Raw genomic sequence first — 23,880 nt, 5'->3', positions numbered from 1 at the left:
AGCCTAAGGGGCGAGAGTGACAGCATCACACAGCACATGGGACAGGAGTTGGAGACTGCAACCTGGGGAGAGGAGGCCTGAGGTGGTGAGACTGAGACAGACAAAGTCCCACCTCTTTTCTTTTATTGTAAGACACGTCCAACACGGGCCCGGGCCAGGGCCTGAGTCCCGAGTCCTGCTGCCCTCCTGGCATAGGGAGCACTGGACAGATGTCTTCACAGGGAAGGAGAACAGCTGCTGAACCCGGAAGCAGCAGGAGCTTGCAGGATAATGGCACTTCTGTGAAAGGAGCAGCTCAGGTGCATGGCAGCTGAGTGCTGCAGAGCAGCAAGGTGCTGAGTACAGGCACAGACCCTCCTTCAGAAGAGGCGCTTCTCATATCTAAACGGACAGGAAAGTTAGCCATGGGCATTGGCCCCTCGAACTCTAGGCCTGCCCAGCCCAGCACATAGACCCCTGCTAGCGGGGGGGGGATGACATACAGAGCTGGGTCTGGCTTTCCCCCAGGAGTAGTACACCAGAGGTCCTCTGTGCTGGGACAGTCAGTTGCAGTAGATCTGCTCCAATAGGAGAATCATGGAACAGCTCTGGCTGCTACAAACAGGGAAGCCAGTAACCACCTCCCCCAAAAACCAGCCCAGCTTGCTGCAAGCCAATGGGATGCAACATGTACCACTGCATACAGGGACAGCAAGGGCAAGGCCGACAGCATTAGACATGTGTGCTGGGCCACATCCAACAGTGTTTGGAGCCACTAAGAGCCCAGTGGAGGGCAGCATTGGCAGGGGACTTACGAATGGAGGCCGTGAACGCCTCCTTCCACTTGGGCAGATGTTGTCCTCTTTTCAAACTTCAGTTCTCCCGAGTACATCATGGCTCTGCCGAGGGAAAGCAGATCTGGAGTCAGGCTCCCCCAGGCCGCAGCTAGAACGCCTCTGGCCCTCAGTGTGCCATGAGGAGCGACCGTACTGTGCAGCGGGGCAAGGAGATTTCACACCAACTGCAGTGCAGGAAGAGCAAGGCTTTGCCTCCTTTCCCCTCCATTTCTGGTAGGAGCAGAGCCAGGTGGCCAGCTCCAGCACCTCCCTCAGCAAGACTGCCCGGGCAGTCTACAAGGGGCAGCGCTCTCCCTCCCAGCACAACTCCGGAGTGTGCCCGCTGGGGACTGAGAGGAGAGAAGGGGCTCCAGCTCAGTTGCGCCACAGAGATCAGGGTCTATGAGACATGGTGGGCCTTGACTGCAAGAAGCCAGTTACCAGACACCAGCTCAGGGATGACAAGATGAGCTCCATGGAGGCACTGAGGATTAGCCGGGCACACACACGGGGAGGTGTCTTACCTGACTTGGGTCAGACTCTTGGCACCGATATCCTGACAGGAGTGCTGGATCCCAGCGATCAGGTATGGGATGAACTTGTGGATAGAACCTTTGTCTTGCACTGCACCAGAGACCCCCTGGGCCACTTTAATTTTATCTGTCTCACTGTGGATGGTTGAAAACAAAAGGCCCATGGAACAAACCAGACCTGGCAGGCTAAGGCACTGATCTCACAGACTCAGGAACCTATCGTCCCTCATGCCAGGTCTCTCCTACCTGAAGTATCGGGTCTGGCTGCCCAAGTTCTTGTCCATAGCATCCAATGATCCCATTCCCCGGTATTTCTTCAACCTAATTCCGTCCGAGAAGAAGTACTCTCCAGGGGCTTCCGTGGTTGCAGCCAGGAGAGAGCCCATCATCACTAAAGTCAGTGAGAAGATTAGTGACAGCTCAGTCAGCCACAGGGAGCAGGAAGGGAGTGTGCAATGCTCATTGCAGAGATGCAGCAGGTGAGCTTACACTGGAGCAAGGCTTTGTTCAGCCACTGGGGGGAGGGGAGGAGCAGAGCCTGCATCTTAGGAGTGGGGCAGCCTGACCCTGTGATCTGAACAAACAGTGAAATCTAAGTACACTATGTCCACTGGATCCCCCTTGTCCACGTTTGTTGACCCCCTCAAAGAACTCTATTAGATCAGTAAGACACAATCTCCCTTTACAGAAGCCATGCTGACTTTTAGGCATCAATTTATGTTCTTCTATGTGTCCGACAGTTTTATTCTTTACTATTGTTTCAACTAATTTGCCCGGTACTGACGTTAGACTTACCGATCTGTAATTGCCAGGATCACCTCTAGTGCCCTTCTTACATATTGGCATTACATTATCTATCTTCCAGTCACTGGGTACAGTAGCTGATTTAAAGGACAGGTTACAAACCATAGTTAATTGTTCCACAATTTCACCTTTGAGTTCTTTCAGAACTCCTGGGTGAATGCCATCTGGGCCCGGTGACTTGTTACTATTAAGTTTCTCAATTCATTCCAAAACCTCCTCTAATGACTTCAGTGACAATTAGATTTGTCATGACAAAAGACAGCTCAGGTTTGGGAATCTCCCCAACATCCTAAGCCGTGAAGACTGAAGCAAAGAATTCATTTAGTTTCTCTGCGATGACTTTATCGTCTTTAAGTGCTACTTTTGTATCTCAATCATCCAGGGGACCCACTGGTTGTTTAGCAGGCTTCCTGCACTTAAATATTTTATTGCCTTTTGAGTTTTTGGCTAACTAACTGTTCTTCAAACTCCTTTTTGGCTTTTCTTTTATATTTTTACATTTAATTTGGCAGTGTTTATGCTCCTTTCTATTTACATCCCTAGGATTTGACTTCCACTTTTTAAAAGATGCCTTTTTATCTCTCACTGCTTCTTTTACATGGTTGTTAAGCCACGGTGGCTCTTTTTTAGTTTTTACTAAAAAGAAAAGGAGTACTTGTGGCACCTTAGAGACTAACAAATTTATTAGAGCATAAGCTTTCGGCATCCGATGAAGTGAGCTGTAGCTCATGAAAGCTTATGCTCTAATAAATTTGTTAGTCTCTAAGGTGCCACAAGTACTCCTTTTCTTTTTGCGAATACAGACTAACACGGCTGCTACTCTGAAACCTTAGTTTTTACTGTGTTCTTTAATTTGGGGGTATTCATTTAAGTTGAGTCTCTATTATGGTGTCTTTGAAAAGCGTCAATGCAGCATGCAGGGATTTCACTCTAGTCACTGTACCTTTTCATTTCTGTTTAACTAACTTCCTCATTTTTGCATAGTTCCCCTTTCTGAAATTAAATGTCACAGTATTGGGCTGTTGAGATGTTCTTCTCACCACAGGAATGTTAAATGTTCTGTTATATTATGGTCACTATTTCCAAGCAGTCCTGTTATAGTCACGTCTTGACCAGATCCTGCTCTCCACTCAGGACTAGATCAAAAGTTGCCCTCTCCCGTTGTGGGTTCCTGTACCAGCTGCTCCAAGAAGCAGTCATTTAAAGTATCGAGAAATGTCTCTGCATTTTGTCCTGAGGTGACATGTACCCAGTCAACATGGGGATAATTGAAATCCCCCACTATTATGGAATTCTTTATTTGATAGCCTCTCTAATCTCCCTTAGCATTTCATCCTCACTTACGCTGTCCTGGTCAGGTGGTCGATAATAAATCCTACTGTTATAGTCTTAGCAGCCTGGGATTACTATCCATAGAGATTCTATGGAGCATGTGGATTCGTTTAAGATTTTTATTTCATTTGATTGTACATTTTCTTTCACATATAGTGCCACTCTCCCCTGGATGACCTCTTCTGTCCCTCCGATATATTTTGTACCCCGGAATGATTGTGTCCCATTGATTGTCCTCACTCCACCAGGTTTCTGTGATGCCTATTATATCAATATCCTCCTTTAACACGAGGCATTTCAGTTCACCCATATTATTATTTAGATTTCTAGCTTCTGTGTACAAGCACTTTTAAAAACTTGTCACTGTTTGTCTGTTTTTCTGATGTGTCAGATTCTTTATGTGAATGTTTCTCATCTGATCTGGCCCATACTTTATCCTCTTCCATCCCCTCCTCCTGACTAAAACCTAGACAATCTCTCTCCTCTAAGAGAAGTCTCTGTCCAACCCACATGTGCCTCTGCAGCAGTTGGCTTCTCCCCCCACCCATCTCTTAGTTTAAAAACTGCTCTGCAACCTTTTTTTAATGCAACGTGCCAGCTGGCTGGATCCACTCTGGTTTAGGGGGAGCCCATCCTTCCTGTATAGGCTCCCCCATCCCAAAAGTTCCCCAGTTCCTAATAAATCTAAACCCCTCTTCTCTACACCATCATCTCATCCACACATTGAGACTCTGAAGCTCTGCCTGCCTACCTGGCCCTGCGCGTCAAACTGGAAGCATTTCTGAGAATGCCACCATAGAGGTCCTGGATTTCAGTCTCTTTCCTAGCCAGTCCCTTTCCTACTGCTGGGCAAAATGGCCTAGATCACGAAGGAGCCAAGACATGGCCAGGTTTGTTTGGCACAACGGGCAGTCTGCTTAGAAGCCGCCTAGTGCACGGGGCATATGGCAATTCAGGATTATGGGGCACCAGCAGACCTGTCTGGAGAATGCTGCACTGTCCTGGCAGTCTCTCCCTGCCCGGAGCGCTAGAGTAGTATGATCAGTGCCCGATGCACAATGTAAGTACACCAGCAATCTCCCGCTCCCGGCCCTGCTCTGATGGCGTTGGCACTGATGCTGACAAGGTCAGGGCTTTTCAATGCTACTGCCCTTGCAGAGCTCCCGTAACACTGCCAAGCGAGCACTGCATAATAGTCTGCAGTCAGTAAGAAGCTCATTCATTGGGTTGATATTCCAGCGGCAAAAGCTAATCGCCCACAAAGGAGACACCCCTCTGAATGCCTTAAGCTCCCCCCGGCCTCCACCCAACCCTCATTCCCCCTCACCTGTGGAAGCACCTAGTGCCAGGGCCTTGGCAATGTGTCCCATGGTTTGGATCCCTCCATCTGCAATCACTGGGACCCCAAATCTTCTGGCATATTCAGACACCTTGTACACCGCTGTGGCCTGAGGCCTGCCACAGGCCAAGACTAGATCGAGGAAGAGAAAGGGTGAACGGTCAAGTACCAGGTGCTGCAGCAGTCCCCCTTGGTTAAAGGCCCTTCAGTTTTCAGTCACACACAGACCTCCCAGTCTGCTTCTCCCTGTGGAATAAGCCACACGAAATCAAGCAGTCCTGGCCCCAAGTCCCAGAAGGCAGGTGAACGGGGGCTATGAAGTAACTGCTGCCCCAATGCCATAGAGAAGCTTTTGCAGCGGTTACAGAATGAGCCAAGAGACCTGGTGAAATCATGGACGCCAGCTGGTCAGTCCTTAAGGGCACTGATTCACTCACCACCTAGTGTTCAGCCAGATTTCTAGTAAGACACGGAAGGAAGCAGGGCCAGACCCAAGAAACCCAAGCCCAGTGAGTCCCCAATGATTGCTGTGTTCCCAGCACTGCTGATCACCACAATGATGGGATGTCAGCCTCCTGACAGACTGACTCTGGCAGGAAGAGGCATCTACCAAAGGAAAGAGTTTGTTTATATGCAACAACAGAAAAGGAAAGACACAGGGCGGATTGATGTGGTGCTGGAAATTTAAGTTTCCACAGCATAGCAGGGCCTCTTTAATGTTTAGCCATCAGTGGGGGCAAATTGGTCTCAGATTTACCAGCACTTTAGCAATTTTAGGCTTTTGACTGTACAAAGAAACACCTGAAGGGAAACCACTGAATGACATGTATTTGGGTACATTTAACAGCCAAGTGCATGCAAATATTCCACAATAACCTTCCCATCCCTCAGATTCTCCCAGCAACACAATCACCAGGAGGCCTTTCCTCCAATCACAATTAGCACAATGGCCCAGATGGGATTATGAACATGCAAGATTAGTAACTCAGGGTGCAATCTATCATGTTTGATGCAGGGTTCAGGCTGCCACCTGGGAGCAGCATCAAGCGTGACAACTCCTAGTAGATTGGTGCTTTGCCAGAAGAGGGAGTCAAACTAATTTTTGCACTGGCTTTCACATATTTCTCCCTGTGCTCAGCACCAGCAGCTCAGGTTGGGAGGAGAATTTCAGGTAGTGATCGTGAAAGAGTCAATATTAATTGGACCCAGCCAGCCAAGAAGAAGCGTCTGCTAGCAATAATGTGAATGCTGTTAGTGTTAAAGAGATGGTCTCACTGGTACTGCATTGCCAAGAAGAGACTGAAGGTGCCCTTACAGCAGCCTGCGACCAGCACATCTCTTCTGTGCAACAGCCTCTGATTTCAAAGAAACCCAGGGCCCCAAGCCTCTGGATCCCATTATTCTCTACCCAAGAACAGAAATCCGTAGCTATATTATAGAAGTAATCACTGAGACCAGCCCTTTATAATTCATCTCTTGGCGCAGGGCACATGGGACCATCACATGACTGTATTTGGCTGTCCCAGCTCCCAGTGCCAAGACTTAAACAGGAGGTGCAGGCTTCCAAAGCAGGGTTCAAAATGTATGCACACTTCACCTGTACTCAGAGCAAAGGCTTGTAAGGGGTGGGGCTAAGAGAGGACTGTCATGCTAGTGGGTACAACCCAGGATCCAAAACAGAAACTTCTTTCCCTTTGAAGTGCTTCACAAATAGCAACAGGGCAAAGCCAAGATTAATCTTGGTCACCTACTTGATCTTTTAACAACATCAAAAAGTAGCGCTCGCGAGGTGAGCCCTTCCTCACACACGCAGATCAGAATCATTGGCAAAGGGCATAGTTCTGGGATGTGCCTTCCAGGTTTGCCACAGGGTGAAAGTCACACTCACACCGCATGGCTAGTTCACACAAGGCAAAAATTGAGCTAAGGGGTAACCTCTCCCATCACTAGGAGACCAGAGCAGAATTGCAGGCTCTGCCTAGGCACCATCCTCCCACATGCAAACATCTGCTGCACCTTCCAGTTAGAGGCTCAGCAGTACCACCTAGGAAGCTCAATCAGGTTTTTAAACTGGGTTTGGATTAAAGACACTGATGATCCCAGGTGGCCTTGATTAGGACAATTCAGAACCCTGCTTTAGAAATCCGAAAGACTTCTCAGCATCAGTTTTTGGGTCAACCACCAGTATCCAAAGCCACAAAACCCCAAGTGCATCTACAACCCACTTATTCTCAAACAAGCAGAGGGGCCATGTGCAGCCAGAGTCCTGCTTCAAGACAGAATTAAGGTTGAGAACAGGGCAAGTGACTTACTATAGGTGCCCATGACAGAAGACGGGCACTTGGGGCTGTGGGACTTTAGTTCTGGAGGGATCTGTGGAGCAGCTAAACAAAACAAACAAATACAATTAGAAACGAATAGCAGCAGCAGAATAATAAAGGCCCCAGCAGTGACTTTACCAGGCCGAGCCTGGGATAACTGAGCCACAGCTTGGACACGGAGGGTCCCTCTTAATCCAATCCACGGAGAAGGATGCCAAGCTGAAGGCATGTCCAGGGAGCACATCATGGCACTCAGCAATGTGCTCTCCCTACTCCAAGGACATTTCAGGGAGTAATCCATCTGATGCTGAAACACTGGAACCTCAACTGCCTCCTGGCCTTCCTGGCACTGAGAGGGTTAACAGGTTTGGGAAGCTAAGGCTGGATAGACCTCTGGTCCTGAAACACCAGCCACACAACATCCACTGTGAAGAACAGATGTTCTGTCTCTGCTGCCCCCTCTCTATCCCACTGCTGCCAAGATAGGGACAGAGCTCCCAGAGTCGGGCTGCATTAACATGTTGTAGCATTGGAATATGCCATCATTTTCTCCAGTTCTCCATGGGTGAGAGCACCAAAGGAAGAATGAAAAGAAGCAGGAAAGTGCTGTTCGTGCTCCCAGCAGAGCCTGAATGGCCTGGCCCAGACCAGGAATTGCTGGTGCAGCCGGGGATTGGGTAGGGTAAGGGCGGCTCTCGAATAAAACATTCTTACACAGAGAGACACGACAGTTTCTCAAGTGCAACACCTGGGACAGTCTCCAAGCATGCAGGTGCGCCCTTAGCAGGCAGAGCAAACACACAGATCCTCGGTACAGGGGACTGTCCCCAGGGGATGTCACCCCTCCCCAGGGTCCTCATGGGGCCCCAAGCACTGCTGCTGGAATCAGCCGGAAGACCTTGCATGCGTGTAGCAAAGGGCTGCTTTTACTAGTCAGCAGCTTCTTTCAGGTCCATTACAGCAAAGGCAACTGACGAAGCAAGAGGGGCTCTGCAGCCAGACCGCAGCAGCGCGGCCCTTCACACCCCTGCTTCCGTTTGTTTCACTTGAAGCACTGGAACTGTGGTGTCCAGTTGCAGCTTTAAAACTAGTCTTCATGCCAGGACAGCCAGCCACTCAGTCTAGTAGCTAGCCAGAGAACTATGCCCTAGGAAACACGGCTGCCTGGCACGGCTCCCCTGGGATCCTGCTAACTGCAGTAGCTGCGTTCAAAACCCTCAGCTTCAGCGGGCAATTGCAAACTGGCACCAATCCAGCAGACCAACTTCCATTAAACACACAAGGATCTCACTGTCAGCTGCAGCTGCCACAGGGCAGGGCAACACAAACAACCCTGGGAGTTTTTACCACATCCTCCTCTGCTGCCTTCCTAGCTATGCTGGGCAAATGGAAACCCTACCCACGCCACCCGATGTCTGTACCCTATGCCCTTACTTTGCCCTGCTCACTTTAGGTGGAGATCAGATGAGTGGCACTTTTACACCCCACATCCAGCCATGGACAGTCTTGGCACTACACAGCTATAAAATCCTATCCCAGTTACACAGGCACTGCGGCAGACAGTCACCACCACTACAACAGCGCCCTAGAACTCAAGGACTCTGGCTCCACGGACTTATTGTGGGTTCTGAATATAAAGTGAATGTTTAGCAGATATGTTTAGTATCTTCTAGCTATTGAGAAGATATTAAACATTTTCTTTACCTTCTTGCGTGATGCAGATGGAGCCACTGCCCATCCCGACCCCTTAGAGCATCGACCCCTGCATCGATCAGATTCTTCGCCCTGAGCAGCCGTCACCACTGAAGCAAACAGATGAAGGTTTTAAAATGAGAACATGTCTCCTTTTATCACTAGTAGCTGACCAGTTGCCCTAGCTTCCTGCAAAGGTGCTTCCTCCCTGAGCTGGGTTGGATTGGCAGGAAAAGGGACTCTGCACTTGCACAGCACCTTCCACTCGGGCATCTCAAAATGGGTTCCACAACCACCCGAGTCAGCTTCGCAGCCCTGCAGTGATCTAGGGATGGAGAGTGCTCCCTTTGGAGGCAGGCCCATGGTGTTGGTGTGCATGGTAACACAATAGGTCATGCACAAAGTCAGTTTAAAATCTCAACAGCAATTCGGCACCAAAGAGCTGGTTCTCAACCAACCGACAAGTGTGTGCATGCACCAGTCACCACAGCCATGGCATGTGCGCACCTGGGTGACAATCAGGCCTTGATGTCCAACTGCTCTAGGAACAAACCCTACCATCTTGGTGTGCAGGGACCCAGGGGTTAGCTTTACACTTACATAGCCGCCCCCTCAAGGGGAATGGGAGGATCAGCCTGATGCCAGAGCCTGGGTAGGGGTGGGGTTAGCCTAACACGGTCCCTCCCAACATGGTTTGTGTCTGGCCGATTTCGAGGGCCATGCTCTCTACTACCCTTTTCACTGGCATTGTACTGGCTGCTGAATCCACAAAGTTCTGGATGTTAAAGCGCTTCCCACCTAACCCAATGTTGCATGGGACTCAGTGTTGCAGCTAGACTAGTAAGGCCATTATAATGCATTGTACAATGGCAGAGGAAGCATGAGACATGCTTAGGGCTACGCAGGGGACAAAAGGCTGGAGGAGACACTATGGTGTGGTAGCAACACATTTGGTAACGCAGATAAAGACGAGGAAAAGAGTTAAACTCTGCTCGGCCAGATTCACATGGATGTTTCCATTCATTTTCCACACAAAGGTAGGAGTCCTCCAAGAACCAGACACTTGAAATTCTAGAAGGATTTCTAACCAATATTACAGAGCCCAGAGAGAAAAGGATCAAGGCTGGAAACAAAAGAACTAACTGCAGGGGATTGCACACACGGCATTAACCGTGAGTGAGAAGTTTTTACACAGAATGGAAGTGTCCTTCAGGTGCTATGGGGCTGTAGCATATTCTATACATCTGACACATAGGTCAAAAGTTCCACTGGACAACTGACAGGGATGCTCATTTAAAGCAGGTCAATACATCTTTCACTGCAACTGAAAACAGTCATAGTCTAGAAGCTAAAATCGCATTTAGCAGATTACCATTGCCTCCAATGACCTGTAGGTTATGGTATTTCTCCTTTATATACTTGATCATGTTGATCTGGAAAATGGAATTGCCCTGAGAGGAATCCTAGAAGAGAAAGAAAAACAAAAATCAACCAAAATAGCTATAAAGGATTTTAAATCCAGTCCTAGGAGAGTCACAGAGACTTCAGCACATTGCAAACAGGTGATTAATTCACTTCAGTACGGAAAGACCCCACTGCCCAGGCTCAGAAGACATGAGCCACAAGAGAAAACCACCACAAACTTCCATCTTACAGGACATTTCAGTCTAATGAATGCAGGTCTCACAAGACAGGCAGACAGGGACTAGAAGAGCTCACACTGAGGGCTAGATTCCAGTCCTCTCAAATCTAAGAGCTGCATTCTTTAGAGAATTATTTGTGTTTTGAGGCCTCAATTTGCGAACCCCATGACAAGAGGAGGGCTGCCAATCTCATCCTGAGTGAGGTCACTAATATTGCCCTGAAAGAAAGGGTGTGGTGAGGTCAGTCCAAGCCCTTAGCACTGGAATGGCAGCTAGCCACCCGTCTATTCCTCATCTTCCAAATGGTCCTGTCCCACCCCCCCCAAAAAAACCACACACATCCACGTTACAGTCTACATGAGTGAGGAAGAATGGTCCCGTGGTTAGAGCACTGGCCTGGGCTAGGAGACTAGGGTTCAATTCCTCCTCTGCCACAAATTGTCACTTATCACTATACCTGTCTCCCACCCCCAGAACTGGAATCGTAGCACTGCCTGGCCTCAGAGGGGTCATGAAGATAAAGACTTGATGACGACTGACAGGTGATAGGCCCCCCGAAGTATCGAACGCTGAATTCAGAGAGACTCTTGAGATGCTCAAGGAAGACTATTCCCAACTCCCATGCATGCAGTTTGGTTTTTGTCATTCATTTTACTCTGGGTGTGTCTTCAAAGCACAGTCCACTCCAGTTATGACAAGTTAGCACTCTGGTTACTGTACTGGAACTAGCCTGCCTTGGGTGAGGCCACGTCTACCCTACACGCGCTATAGCGGCATACAGCTGCAGCACTGTAGCTACACTGCTGCAACTCCATTAGTGCAGACACAGAGCTCGGCGACACTTGAAATGCTGCAGCTGCGCCACTGCAGCACTTCAGTGTAGACACAACCAATGCTGACAGGTGGGCTTCTCTCCTCGGCATGGGGTAATCCATGCTAGTAGTTAGGTCAACAGAAGAATTTTTTCATCAACCTAGCACTGTCTATGTTGGAACTCAAGTCACCACCACCACTCAGAGGTGTAGATGTTTTCACACCCTTGAGCCATGTAGTTAAACCAACCTACATGTCTAGTGTAGACCAGATCACAGCCATGGAAGGGGTTTTTCTGTCACCACAGGAACTCCACCTCCCTGTGCAATGGCAACATTCTTCCCTTGAACTAACTGAAGTTGGCATAGCTACGGCACTCAGACGTGGGATTTTTCACACCTCTGAACACCATAGCTATGATAAGCTAGGTTTTAAGGCCAGGCCTGACAGCAGCCACACTTCAAAACAACACTGGTGTTACACAGAGAGCTCATTAGTAGCACAGAGTGATTGGATTAGGTATTGAGGAGACAAATTGAGCTGTTACATCCCCACTGCATTACTAGCTCCAGAGTCAGCATCACTGGAGCACCACCTCCCCATCCACCTCATGAGCTAGCAAGCTTGAGTTTAAAGCACTGTTTAATTCCAGCTAGAGATTTTTGCATGTGGACAGGAGTCAAGTTAGGGGTAAAATGGATAATAACTCAAGTTACCTGTGTCATGAAGACACACCTTAAGAGGACAGGGAAAGTTAGTCACCTTTTTCTCAGGGCAGCAGCAGGAGCAGTCCCTGCTTATGGAGGCTCCACATTAAGTGCACTGGCCCCCCTCATTAGAATGGGAGGGGGAAGGTGATTCTGACTAATCCAGCTAACTAACACGGCCTGCTAAACAAGTGTTCTCTGGTAGAACACTGTATAACCATGCTCTGTGAATATCTCCCATTTCCTTTCTAGATGGGCTCTCAGACTAACCTATCGACAGCAAGGGCACGTGCAAACTCCTGTGCCCAAATAATCAGACACATGGGGCTGACAGAACAGACTGCTGAGGAGTTCCACGTTGGTCCCTGTATTTGTTTTAATTATCAGGTAATTAAAGGACACAACACTGTAATTTCACACCAGGAGTCCAACACATGCCTGTACATTAGTCCAATGGTCAGTGACAGACATCAAGCGAACAGAGCACCTTTGTAATTACAGCCATCTAGCCTGAACTCAATATAGCGAGCCGCACAAATCACCACATGCTAGCAGACCAGTATCTAGATCAACACACACGCCATCATAATGCCACACCGTGAACAGACCAGCCATTTAGACTTGAGTCTACCTCCTGCCCCTGCCCTGCAGGTCCAAGCTTGGCCACTTTGTGCCAATGTGCCTATCACAAAGTCCATGATGAAGCTATGCTATGAAGAGGGATGCTAGTCAAAAACTTTTCAGGGTGTGTTGAATTCACTCAACTAAAACAGAAGCCAAGCCCCAGAGCTCACCAACACAACGACATCCACCCCAGACTGCACTAGGAGATCCAGACGGTACTTGTCATCTTCGTGGGTCCCAATGGCAGCGCCACAGAGCAGTTGCTTCTTAGCATCTTTGGATGCCAGCGGGTAATCACGGTTCTTCTTCAGATCTGTGCGGGCGATTATAGCCACCAACTCATCCTCCTCATTAACAATTGGCAGCTTGCCTTGAAATAAATATAAATACACCGTCATTGCAGAGCCTCCCACAAGATAGGTGTCACACCAGACTTGCCCTCAGGGCAGGAGTTCCCAATTAAAGGAACCCAGCTCACACTGTATGCCAGAGATGCAAAGAATGACCGGCAGCCAGAACAGGATTTGCTTTTGAAACCCAGCAGATTCTGGTTCTCATCCCACGTGGCAGAATGAGAAGTCAGTAGGACTGGGAAAGGGTTCAGTATTATGATCCCAATCGTGCTACATAGCCTTTAATTCCAAAAGGGCTCTTGTACTCAAGTCACTCCAGATCCCCCCAAGGAACTGAGCTGGTCATAAGCCTCTGAAACCAGACTATAGAAACTGGATACAAAATTAAAAGCCTGCAGACAAGTGTGCTCTTGGCATTTACAACTTTTCAGCACTTTGACTGACAGGAATCCCTGAATTTCTAAACAGACTCAGGTGAAGGTTTTAATCTTTTGTCAGGTCATCACGCCCATTTGGGGCTCCAGGACGTGCCTGTCCTTACCATCCCCTTCTCCCTAAGGAGATTTGGAAGGAACACCCCATGGGGACACCTGGCATCATAATCTTTTATTGTAGGGAAAAACATTTGCGTCGAGAAACTAACGGAATGTGTGGAGAGATGAGCATGAGAGCATTTCCACATACACGTACGAGTGTGTGCTCCCATCCTACCCCTGCTCTGCGCCATACACAGCTCTCCCACACAACACACAGCTAGTCACGGTACCTTTTTTGCTTCTCTGCAGAATTTCATTTGCTTCCTTTAATGTTACCCCTGCAGGGGCGACAACGAGATCATCCCGCTTTGTCATAATCTGATAGAAAAGGGGGCAAAGAATTTAAAGTTACACACAAGTGAGAGCTCCTTCCCACCTGATCCAGGACAGGAAACACAAGCTGCCAAGCAAAAATGCTTCAGTAGCCACTTGCTAGGAGCCAGAAGGTCCCAAGTAAATGCGGGACATATGGGTATGGACGAGGGAGCACACAATAGCATGGAGCAGCCCATGGAAATAAATCCTCAGCCTGCAGCGCTTTATACCCGTTCAAACAGTCCACTCAAATCCACATGGAGCGCAGCACAGAGCTGTCTCCACAGGCTGTATATCCATACTGCCGGGCGACCCAGTGAGATCACCCTGAGAGAAGGAAGAACCTGACACCCTCTACTTGGGATTTCACCAGCACAGACTCCCCTCACATCAACAGCTACACAATCCAGACCAAAGTACTTTTAACAGGTTAGGGAACCTAACTCCAACACTCATTTGCCTGATATAATCACAGCCTCTTACTGTTCCTGGCTGGAACTCCACCAGTCACTGGGCTTGTTTTCAGACAGCACTCCCTAGCACATTGGCTTTAGGAGGACTCTGCTTGGGAGTGCCTGATGCTGCAGAATAAGAGCAGGGGATGGGAGGAAGAGTTCACATCTAAATTAGGGCCATCAATTAATCACAGTTAACTCACACAATTAACTCCAAAAAATGAATTGCGATTAATCGCAAATTTTTGGATGTTTTCCTATATTTTCAATATTGATTTCAATTATAACATACAATACAAAGTGTACAGTGCTCACATTATATTATTTTTGATTACAAATACATGCACCATAAAAATGATAAACGAAAGAAATAGTATTTTTTCAGTTCACCTCATACAAGTACTGTAGTGCAACCTCTTTATCGTGAAAAAAGAAAATGCATGTCCGAATGCATCCAATGAAGTGAGCTGTAGCTCACGAAAGCTTATGCTCAAATAAATTTGTTAGTCTCTAAGGTGCCACAAGTCCTCCTTTTCTTTTTTGCGAATACAGACTAACACGGCTGCTACTCTGAAACCTTTATCGTGAAAGTGTAATTTACAAATGCAGATTTTTTTTGCGTTACCTAACTGCACTCAAAAACAAAACAGTGTAAAACTTTAGAGCCTACAAGTCCACTCAGTCCCACGTCTTATTCTGCCAATGCTAAGACAAACAAGTTTGTTTACATTGATGGAAGAGAATTCTGCCCCGCTTCTTATTTACAGTATCACCTGAAAGTGAGAATAGGTGTTCGCATGGCACTTTTTGTAGCAGCATTGCAAGGATTTACATGCCAGATATGCTAAATATTCGTATGCCCCCTCATGCTTCCATGCTCGTTAAAAAATAATGCGTCAATTAAATTTGTGACTGTACTCCTCGGGGGGGAGGAGGGGGGAACTGTATGTCTCCTGTTCTGTTTTACCCGCATTCTGCATATATTTCATGTTATAGCAGTCTTGGATGATGACCCAGCACTTGTTCGTTTTTAGAACACTTTCACAACAGATTTGACAAAACACAAAGGTGGTAGCTATTTTTAGAAATCTCACATCGGTACAGCACTCAACCCCAAGGTTTAAGAAACTGAAGTGCCATCCAAATCTAAGAGGGATGAAGTGTACAGCATGCTTTTAGAAGTCTTAAAAGAGTAACACTCTGATGCGGAAACTACAGAACTCAAACCACCAGAAAAGACAACCTTCCGCTGCTGGCATCTGACTCAGATGATGAAAATGAACACGTGTTGGTCCACACTGCTTTGGATCGTTATCAAGTAGAACCCATCATCAGCATGGACACATGTCCTCTGGAATGGTGGCCAAAGCATGAAGGGACATACGAATGTTTAGCATATCTGGCACGTAAATACCTTGCAATGCCGGCTACAAAAGTGCCATGCGAATGCCTGTTCTCACTTTTAGGTGACATTGGAAACAAAAAGAAGGCAGCATTATCTCCTGCAAATTGTTACCAACCTTGTTTGTCTGCGTGATTGGCCTGACTAAAAAGTAGGACAGAATGGACTTGTAGGCGCTAAAGTTTTACATTGTTTTATTTTTGAAGGCAGGTTTTTTGTCATAATTCTACATTTGTAAGTTCAACTTTCACGTATAAGAGATTGCACTACAGTACTTGTATTAGGCGAATTGAAAAATACTATTTATTTTGTTTTTTACAGCGCAAATATTTGTAATCAAAAATATAAAGTGAGCACTGTACACTTTGTATTCTGTGTTGTAATTGAAATCAATATATCTGAAAATGTAGTAAACATCCAAAAATATTTAAAACAGAATATCATTTAACAGCATGATTAATCGCACTTAATTTTTTTAATCGCTTGACAGCCATAATCTAAATGAACATGTCTGCCTATAAAGAAAAGGAGTACTTGTGGCACCTTAGAAAGTAACAAATTTATTTGAGCATAAGCTACAGCTCACGAAAGCTTATGCTCAAATAAATTTGTTAGTCTCTAAGGTGCCACAAGTCCTCCTGTTCTTTTTGCGAATACAGACTAACACGGCTGCTACTCTGAAACATGCCTGCCTATGTCCACTCTGACAAACCAGCACCAGTATGCATCTGTACAGGGCTCATAAGGTACATACTGAAGATAGACAGACAGACAGCTCTCTATTCTCACCGAGTTCAGGGGAGTAACATCTTACCCAAAACTGGGGTACAGGGGGCTGGTTTGTTTGGTCTCAGATTGCACAGAAAGGAATTCCAGAAAGGGGAGGAGAAGGGGGAATAGCACCCAGCACTAATTACTTGAAGAGAGCCTATGAGAGCAATGAGCAGGACGTTAGAGCTGAATCATAAGTGGGATGAGAACCAGGGCTGATACAGAGAGGCCAAAACACTAAGGAAATAAACTCTTTTGCATACATAGGATTCAATGTTTCAAACAAGAATAGGAAAGGGGCTTTCAGTTCTGCAGTGTAGATGCTAAGGGTATGTCTTCACTACCCGCGGCTCGGCGGGTAGTGATCGATTGATCGATCCCTGAATCGACGCCAGTACTCCACCTTGGCAGGAGGAGTAAGCGGAGTCAACAGGGGAGCCGCCGCGGTCAACTCACCACTGTGAGGACGGCCAGGTAACTCAAACTAAAATACTTCGACTTCAGCTACACGAATAGCGTAGCAGAAGTTGCGTATCTTAGTTTGAATCCCCCCACCTAGCGTAGCCCAGGCCTAAAAGACCTAAGCAGGAGATATGGCGACAATCTCGACTGGCCAATGTCAGAGACAGAGTGCTGTTCTAGAGGGACCATTGGTCTGACCCATTATGACCATTCAATATTCTGAATAGTTCAGCATCTCTGAAGAAACACAAGCCTCTTTGGTACCATTCCTAAAGTGACACTGTCAGTCTCTCTTTGGCTAGTAACAGGAGATTGAAAATGGAGTTGGGACAGGAGTGTAATGTCAAGCTGGGTCTATCTTTAGCTCATGCTGACCTAAGTCAGGAGGGAAGCACTGGCCGAGAAGCACTAAAAACTATGCTGATATCTGATGACACCAAAGAGCTACAATTACAGAGCTACTGCAGTACCAGTAACAAAAGAATTAGCACCAGAAGGCTTACACGGCAGAGTGCACACTGCAGGCTGATGTGAGGGAGCAACAGAGAGAAAAAGTTACCGTGAAAAGGAAAGTTTGTTAATGAAGCACTGTGTAAATGCTAAGTATGACTTTACTGAGCCCAGGAGTTACTCTGCACAATGCAAGTCCCAGCCAAAGGGATTATACCAGGAGCCTGAAAGCACTATTCAGTGAATGGGAGCTTGGAGGCTCTGGCCTGTGCAGTCAAACAATGATGTCACCTTTCCAACGGCCAGGTCACTACAGGAGAGCAGCAGTAGCCAATACAGAACCAGAAGAGACATGATGGCTACAGCCAATAGTGAACGCCTGCCGAGGTGACGGATTCTTCCTAGAAGTGTGGGGGACAGATGGATGAGGCCCCGCTCCTTCCCCAGAGGCTCTCAGGCCCCCCCATCCCAGGCAGATGGAGGGTCTGCAGCTCCCCACAGCCGTCTGGGCCACTCTCACCTGGTCCTGGCTCCAGCTTCTGGCCCGGCGATGGGGTCTCATGGGGGAATAGAAAGGGCAGGGCCCATGGCAAATGGTGAAAAGGCCATGCATGGCCCCATGGCCCCCCACATTCCTGCACCTCTAATGTCTGCTGTAGGAAGCAAAAAGGATCATGGCCAGATTGTGCCAATGGTAAACCCGAGCCAGCAATCATTGCAACATGCTAGTTATAGGCACAGAATAGGCAGCTACAGAATGAGGCAGCAGGCACAGAACCCAGAGGTGAGCAGTTCAAGTAAGCAACAGAAAGACTAATTTAAACCTGGAATAAAACAAAGAGCCAGGCCCCTGTCCCTGACAAACCTCATTCAAGCACTGAGTCTTTGTCATCACCACATGCAGTAGCATTTCCTAACATAACCCTCCCTCTCCCACCAGGAGTGCAGACCTCAACAAACAAACCTCACTGAGGGGCAAGTCATGCTCCTCCTCTTTCAGGAAGTCAATGTCTCGGGATGAGATGATCCCCACCAGCTTAGTCCCCATCTTTCCATTGTCTGTGATAGGAATGCCACAGAATCCATGACGGGCTTTTGCTTCAAACACATCTCTCACTTTGTCCTTGGGGCTCAATACCACTGGATCAGTGATAAATCCCTGTTCATATTTCTGAAACAAGCACATTCAGAGAGCAAAGTAAACAACAAGGATAGACTGAGCTGTAATGTGACGGGCATTTAGCATTCCTCATGGTAAGAGAGCTGCGAAGGTCTGTCACTCTCCCCAAGCTGGCAGGGCACATCACTGGAGTCTGTTGTACACAGGCATTTGGAGTCAGTGACTGCAAAAGCAAGGATGCTGCATCAAACAAGTCAAGCTCCTTTCTGCCCATCTATGGTGATAAATTCATTGACACTTTTCAAAACAGGCAGGTGGAGTTTAACCCCAGAATCCTGGCCAACACCCCCCCACACACACTCAGTAAGCAGGTTCTCGTGTCCCTAGCTGTTGTGGGATATGGCAAGACAGAAGAGCTGATGTGTCCACCTGCACTGCCCAGTGCCACTGCTCTAAGAGACTAGAATACAAGGGGAACTATTGCCTGCCAGTTCTCCTTTGCTGAAGCCTATTTCATGGTTCTCAAACTGGAGCCAGACCCCTTTGGACATTTAGTGACTTGCCCAGTTGCTGCAGCTCCCGGTTTCCTGCTTCAGCTGTTCTTTACCTTAACTTTCCGTACTTCATTGGCCTGGAATTCCGGTGTGCAGTTATGATGGATGAAGCCAATCCCACCTGTGAGCTGAGAACACAGAGGCAGCAGTAAGTCACTGCAACGATAGGACCCTCAGCTTTATTTGGTGAATTCAACAACCAGGTACAGACGGCAGACTACTACTGTAGCAGAGCAAACTGCACTGCTAATGGGGAGCTCAGAGACACTGAGGGCAGAATCTGAATAGTATAAATGCCAGGATTTCCTTATCCAAAGACATGACTTGCCTGCCACCCCCCTGGCTACTTATGGGATACCAATGTAAGGAGTATATTCAGGCCCGAAACATGCTCCAATTTCCTTTTAAGATGATTTAACATCAAACTGTTTGTTTTTCCTTACAGAGTTCAGAATAGGAATACAGCAGCTGAGAGGCTCGACTGTTAAGGGAACACAGTGCTAAAGCTCCAATATGATACAGAGAAATAAGCTCCAACCCACTAACAGCAAGACCAGCTTAAGGAGATCTGAAAAAACAGCAGCTGGCAATAGTGAGTCTAGTTCGTGACTGCTGGCTAACACTGAAGCACATTATTTTAAACTGTCCATTTTAAACAAAGTTTAACACTGATGATGTCATCACTCTTGGGAATCTGTATTAAAAAGTTATTCTTCAGTTTACAAGATTCACTTCTCCCACCTTCTAATGCTCTTGTCCATGGGCACTCACCGCCATTGCAATGGCCATGCTGGCCTCTGTCACAGTGTCCATAGGAGAGGAAACCAAGGGAGTCTTTAAGGTTATCTTTTTGGTCAAAGCTGAAGTCAGGTCCTAAAAGAAGAAAAGATTTGTTGTGGTGATATGCAAGTTCATCCCAAAGCAACTCTACCTGGGCCTGTAAACCAGGGAAACCAACATGGATTTTTGTTTCATATGCCACACACCACTGCTTTACAACAAATTGCTTTTCTTAGTTTCCATGATCTTCAAAGGGGCACCAATGTCTCCAAGAGTTTAGCTCCAAGGGCAGCCAAGATAATAAAAATAAAAATAGTTCTCTCCTTCTACCATGGCCCCTTAAGCAGACACAAGAGCCTGTTAGCAAAGAATTGGGGTCAGGGAGCGCCAGCCTGTAATCATTAATTCCAGATAACGCAAACTTCACCTTTATACTCACCACTTGGTCTGCAGTGAAGTCAATATAGCCAGGAAGAATAAGGAAGTCACTAGAAGAGGGAATGGAAAGAGAAAAACTGAAATCAACTGCATTTCAATGAAACTGCCCCCAGACATCCAGGCCTAGTCTACACTGGCAGCGCTTTAACATGGCTTGTGTTGTCACAGCGCAGCGCTGGGAGAGAGCTCCCCCAGCGCTCTAAAAACCCACCTCCAGGAGGAGTGCAGCTCCTAGCGCTGGGGCACTGTCTACAGAGGAGCTTTACAGCACTGAAATTGCTGCGCTCAGGGAGGTGTTTTTTCACACCCTGAGCGAGAAAGTTGCAGCGCTGTGAAGTGCCAGTGTAACAAGCCCCAAGTCACACAAACCATCCCCTGCAATCAGAGGTTCCTGTCTTGGTGTCTGGGGATGGAGGCTCAGAAATGCTCAGACACTAGGCAGCTCCCCTCACCGATGGGCTTCTCGAGAGCCAGACAAAAGCCGAAGTCCTTGGGCGCAGGCGACGAGCCCACAGAAGCTCTGGGTGCGGTGCCCGTGGTGTAAAGAGGGTGTGACACTGGGGCAGGGTCACTGACCAGGGCTAGTCTCACGTAGGTCGCACCGGTCACAGGCCCGGCACAGTGACAGCCTAGGCCCCCAGCCGGACCTCGCACCCGGGGCCCCCACGCCAGGGAGTCACTGGCACCATGTGAGCGGTAAAGCGCAGCCCGCGTCCGCCGGGGGGCGCTGCAGCAGCCACCACCCGACAGGTGGGGCACGCCCGGGCCGCCCCCCCCAGTAACCCCAGCCCCTCCCGCGCAAACCCGGGCCCCGCGCAGGCTCCGTGGCGAGCCCGAGCCACCCGGCTGGGAACACCCCGTACGGGACAAACCCGCCAGAGCCCACGCCGCACCCCGGGGCACCCCAGCCACAGCCATAGCCTCCCCGCCGGGCGCACCCCAGCCACCCCCCCCGCCGGGCGCACCCCAGCCACAGCCATAGCCCCCCCGCCGGGCGCACCCCCCCGCCGGGCGCACCCCAGCCACCCCCCGCCACAGCACCCCCCCGCCGGGCGCCCCCAGCCACCCCCGCCACAGCCACCCCCCGGGCGCACCCCAGCCACCCCCCCCGCCACAGCCACCCCCCCCGCCGGGCGCACCCCAGCCACAGCCATAGCCCCCCCGCCGGGCGCACCCCAGCCACCCCCCGCCCCAGCCCCCCCGCCGGGCGCGCCCCCCCCCGCGCCCCAGCCACCCCCCCGCCCACCCCCCCCCCCGCCACAGCCACCCCCCCCCCCCCTCCGGGCGCGCCACAGCCACCCCCCCGCCGGGCGCACCCCGCCACCCCCCGCACAGCCACCCCCCGCCGGGCGCACCCAGCCCCCCCCCGCCACAGCCACCCCCGCCGGGGCCCAGCCCACCCCCCCGCCACAGCACCCCCCGCGGGCGCGCCCCAGCCACCCCCCCCGCCGGGCGCACCCAGCCACCCCCCGCCACAGCCACCCCCCGCCGGGCGCACCCCAGCCACAGCCATAGCCTCCCCGCCGGGCGCACCCCAGCCACCCCCCCGCCACAGCCACCCCCCCGCCGGGCGCACCCCAGCCCCCCCGGCTCACTTGTAGGTCAGCCCGTCCCCGCAGTTGAGGAGCTGCTGCGCCGTCAGCCCGTCGTCGGGCACGTAGCCGGTGCCGCCGCTGATGAGGTAATCGGCCATGGCGGTTCCGCTGGCGGCTCCGCTAACGGCTGCGCCGCGTGGCCCAGAAAGAGCCGCCCCCCCACGCGCCCCGGAGATAAACCCGCGCGCGGGCCCGGGCCCCGCCCCCGCCCCCAGCGACGCCCCCTACGGGAGCCGAGCGCGGACATCAGCCCTCGCCCCCGCCCCGGCGCGAAGGGCGGCACCGCCCCGCCCCCCAGCCGCGCAGGGAGCGGGGGACCCGGGACACCGGAGCGGGGGACGGGCCCGGCTCGCGCTCCCCTTCCCCAAACCCTGAATCCGCGTCAGGAAACCCCGCCCCCGTCATCGCCCCCGCCCCACACCGGGCCCCAGACACTCCCGCAGCCCCAGCCCCGACCCCAAACCCGGCCCCAGCCCAGACCCCAAACCCGGCCCCCGACACTCCCCTAGTCACCGCCCCAGTCACTGCCCAAACCCAGCCCCAGCCCCGACCCCAAACCCAGCCCCAGCCCAGATCCCAAATCCGGCCCCCGACACTCCCCTAGTCACCGCCCCAGTCACTCCCCAAACCCAGCCCCGCCCCGACCCCAAATCCGGCCCCCGACACTCCCCTAGTCACCGCCCCAGCCCCGACCCCAAACCCAGCCCCAGCCCAGATCCCAAATCCGGCCCCAGACACTCCCCTAGTCACCGCCCCAGTCACTGCCCAAACCCAGCCCCAGCCCCGACCCCAAATCCGGCCCCAGACACTCCCCTAGTCACCGCCCCAGTCACTGCCCAAACCCAGCCCCAGCCCCGACCCCAAACCCAGCCCCAGCCCCGACCCCAAATCCGGCCCCCGACACTCCCCTAGTCACCGCCCCAGCCCCGACCCCAAACCCAGCCCCAGCCCAGATCCCAAATCCGGCCCCAGACACTCCCCTAGTCACCGCCCCAGTCACTCCCCAAACCCAGCCCCAGCCCCGACCCCAAATCCGGCCCCAGACACTCCCCTAGTCACCGCCCCAGTCACTGCCCAAACCCAGCCCCAGCCCCGACCCAGACCCCAAATCCGGCCCCCGACACTCCCCTAGTCACCGCCCCAGTCACTCCCCAAACCCAGCCCCAGCCCAGACCCCAAATCCGGCCCCAGACACTCCCCTAGTCACCGCCCCAGTCACTGCCCAACCCAGCCCCAGCGCCGACCCCAAACCCAGCCCCAGCCCAGATCCCAAATCCGGCCCCCGACACTCCCCTAGTCACCGCCCCAGTCACTGCCCAAACCCAGCCCCAGCCCCGACCCCAAACCCAGCCCCAGCCCAGATCCCAAATCCGGCCCCCGACACTCCCCTAGTCACCGCCCCAGTCACTCCCCAAACCCAGCCCCAGCCCCGACCCCAAATCCGGCCCCCCGACACTCCCCTAGTCACCGCCCCAGCCCCGACCCCAAACCCAGCCCCAGCCCAGATCCCAAATCCGGCCCCAGACACTCCCCTAGTCACCGCCCCAGTCACTCCCCAAACCCAGCCCCAGCCCCGACCCCAAATCCGGCCCCAGACACTCCCCTAGTCACCGCCCCAGTCACTGCCCAAACCCAGCCCCAGCCCCGACCCAGACCCCAAATCCGGCCCCCGACACTCCCCTAGTCACCGCCCCAGTCACTCCCCAAACCCAGCCCCAGCCCAGATCCCAAATCCGGCCCCAGACACTCCCCTAGTCACCGCCCCAGTCACTCCCCAAACCCAGCCCCAGCCCAGATCCCAAATCCGGCCCCCGACACTCCCCTAGTCACCGCCCCAGTCACTCCCCAAACCCAGCCCCAGCCCAGATCCCAAATCCGGCCCCCGACACTCCCCTAGTCACCGCCCCAGCCCCGACCCCAAATCCGGCCCCAGACACTCCCCTAGTCACCGCCCCAGTCACTCCCCAAACCCAGCCCCAGCCCCGACCCCAAATCCGGCCCCCGACACTCCCCTAGTCACCGCCCC

General features: G+C 51.1%; 1 protein-coding gene and 1 long non-coding RNA gene across 2 annotated transcripts; one reads left to right on the top strand and one right to left on the bottom strand.

Annotated features, from left to right (window-relative positions):
• Nucleotides 1-120: 120 nt before the first annotated feature.
• On the bottom strand, nt 121-22,021 carry IMPDH2 (inosine monophosphate dehydrogenase 2). The gene is given in 16 exon segments (XM_038411743.2): nt 121-381; nt 795-878; nt 1,340-1,483; nt 1,595-1,739; nt 4,812-4,955; nt 8,849-8,888; nt 8,890-8,928; nt 8,930-8,946; nt 10,209-10,299; nt 12,794-12,993; nt 13,743-13,830; nt 18,332-18,538; nt 19,095-19,169; nt 19,813-19,914; nt 20,261-20,309; nt 21,855-22,021. Coding segments are annotated over 16 exon segments (1,545 nt in total). The 5' UTR covers nt 21,953-22,021; the 3' UTR covers nt 121-359.
• On the top strand, nt 4,952-19,758 carry LOC122461213. The gene is made up of 2 exons (XR_006283036.1): nt 4,952-12,386; nt 19,487-19,758. It is a non-coding gene; the product is annotated as an uncharacterized LOC122461213 (long non-coding RNA).
• Nucleotides 22,022-23,880: the final 1,859 nt, after the last annotated feature.

This window comes from Dermochelys coriacea, chromosome 7, assembly GCF_009764565.3.
Source record: "Dermochelys coriacea isolate rDerCor1 chromosome 7, rDerCor1.pri.v4, whole genome shotgun sequence".
NCBI classification, from domain to species: Eukaryota; Metazoa; Chordata; order Testudines; family Dermochelyidae; genus Dermochelys; species Dermochelys coriacea.
This window is presented reverse-complemented; position numbering and strand designations above follow the sequence as displayed.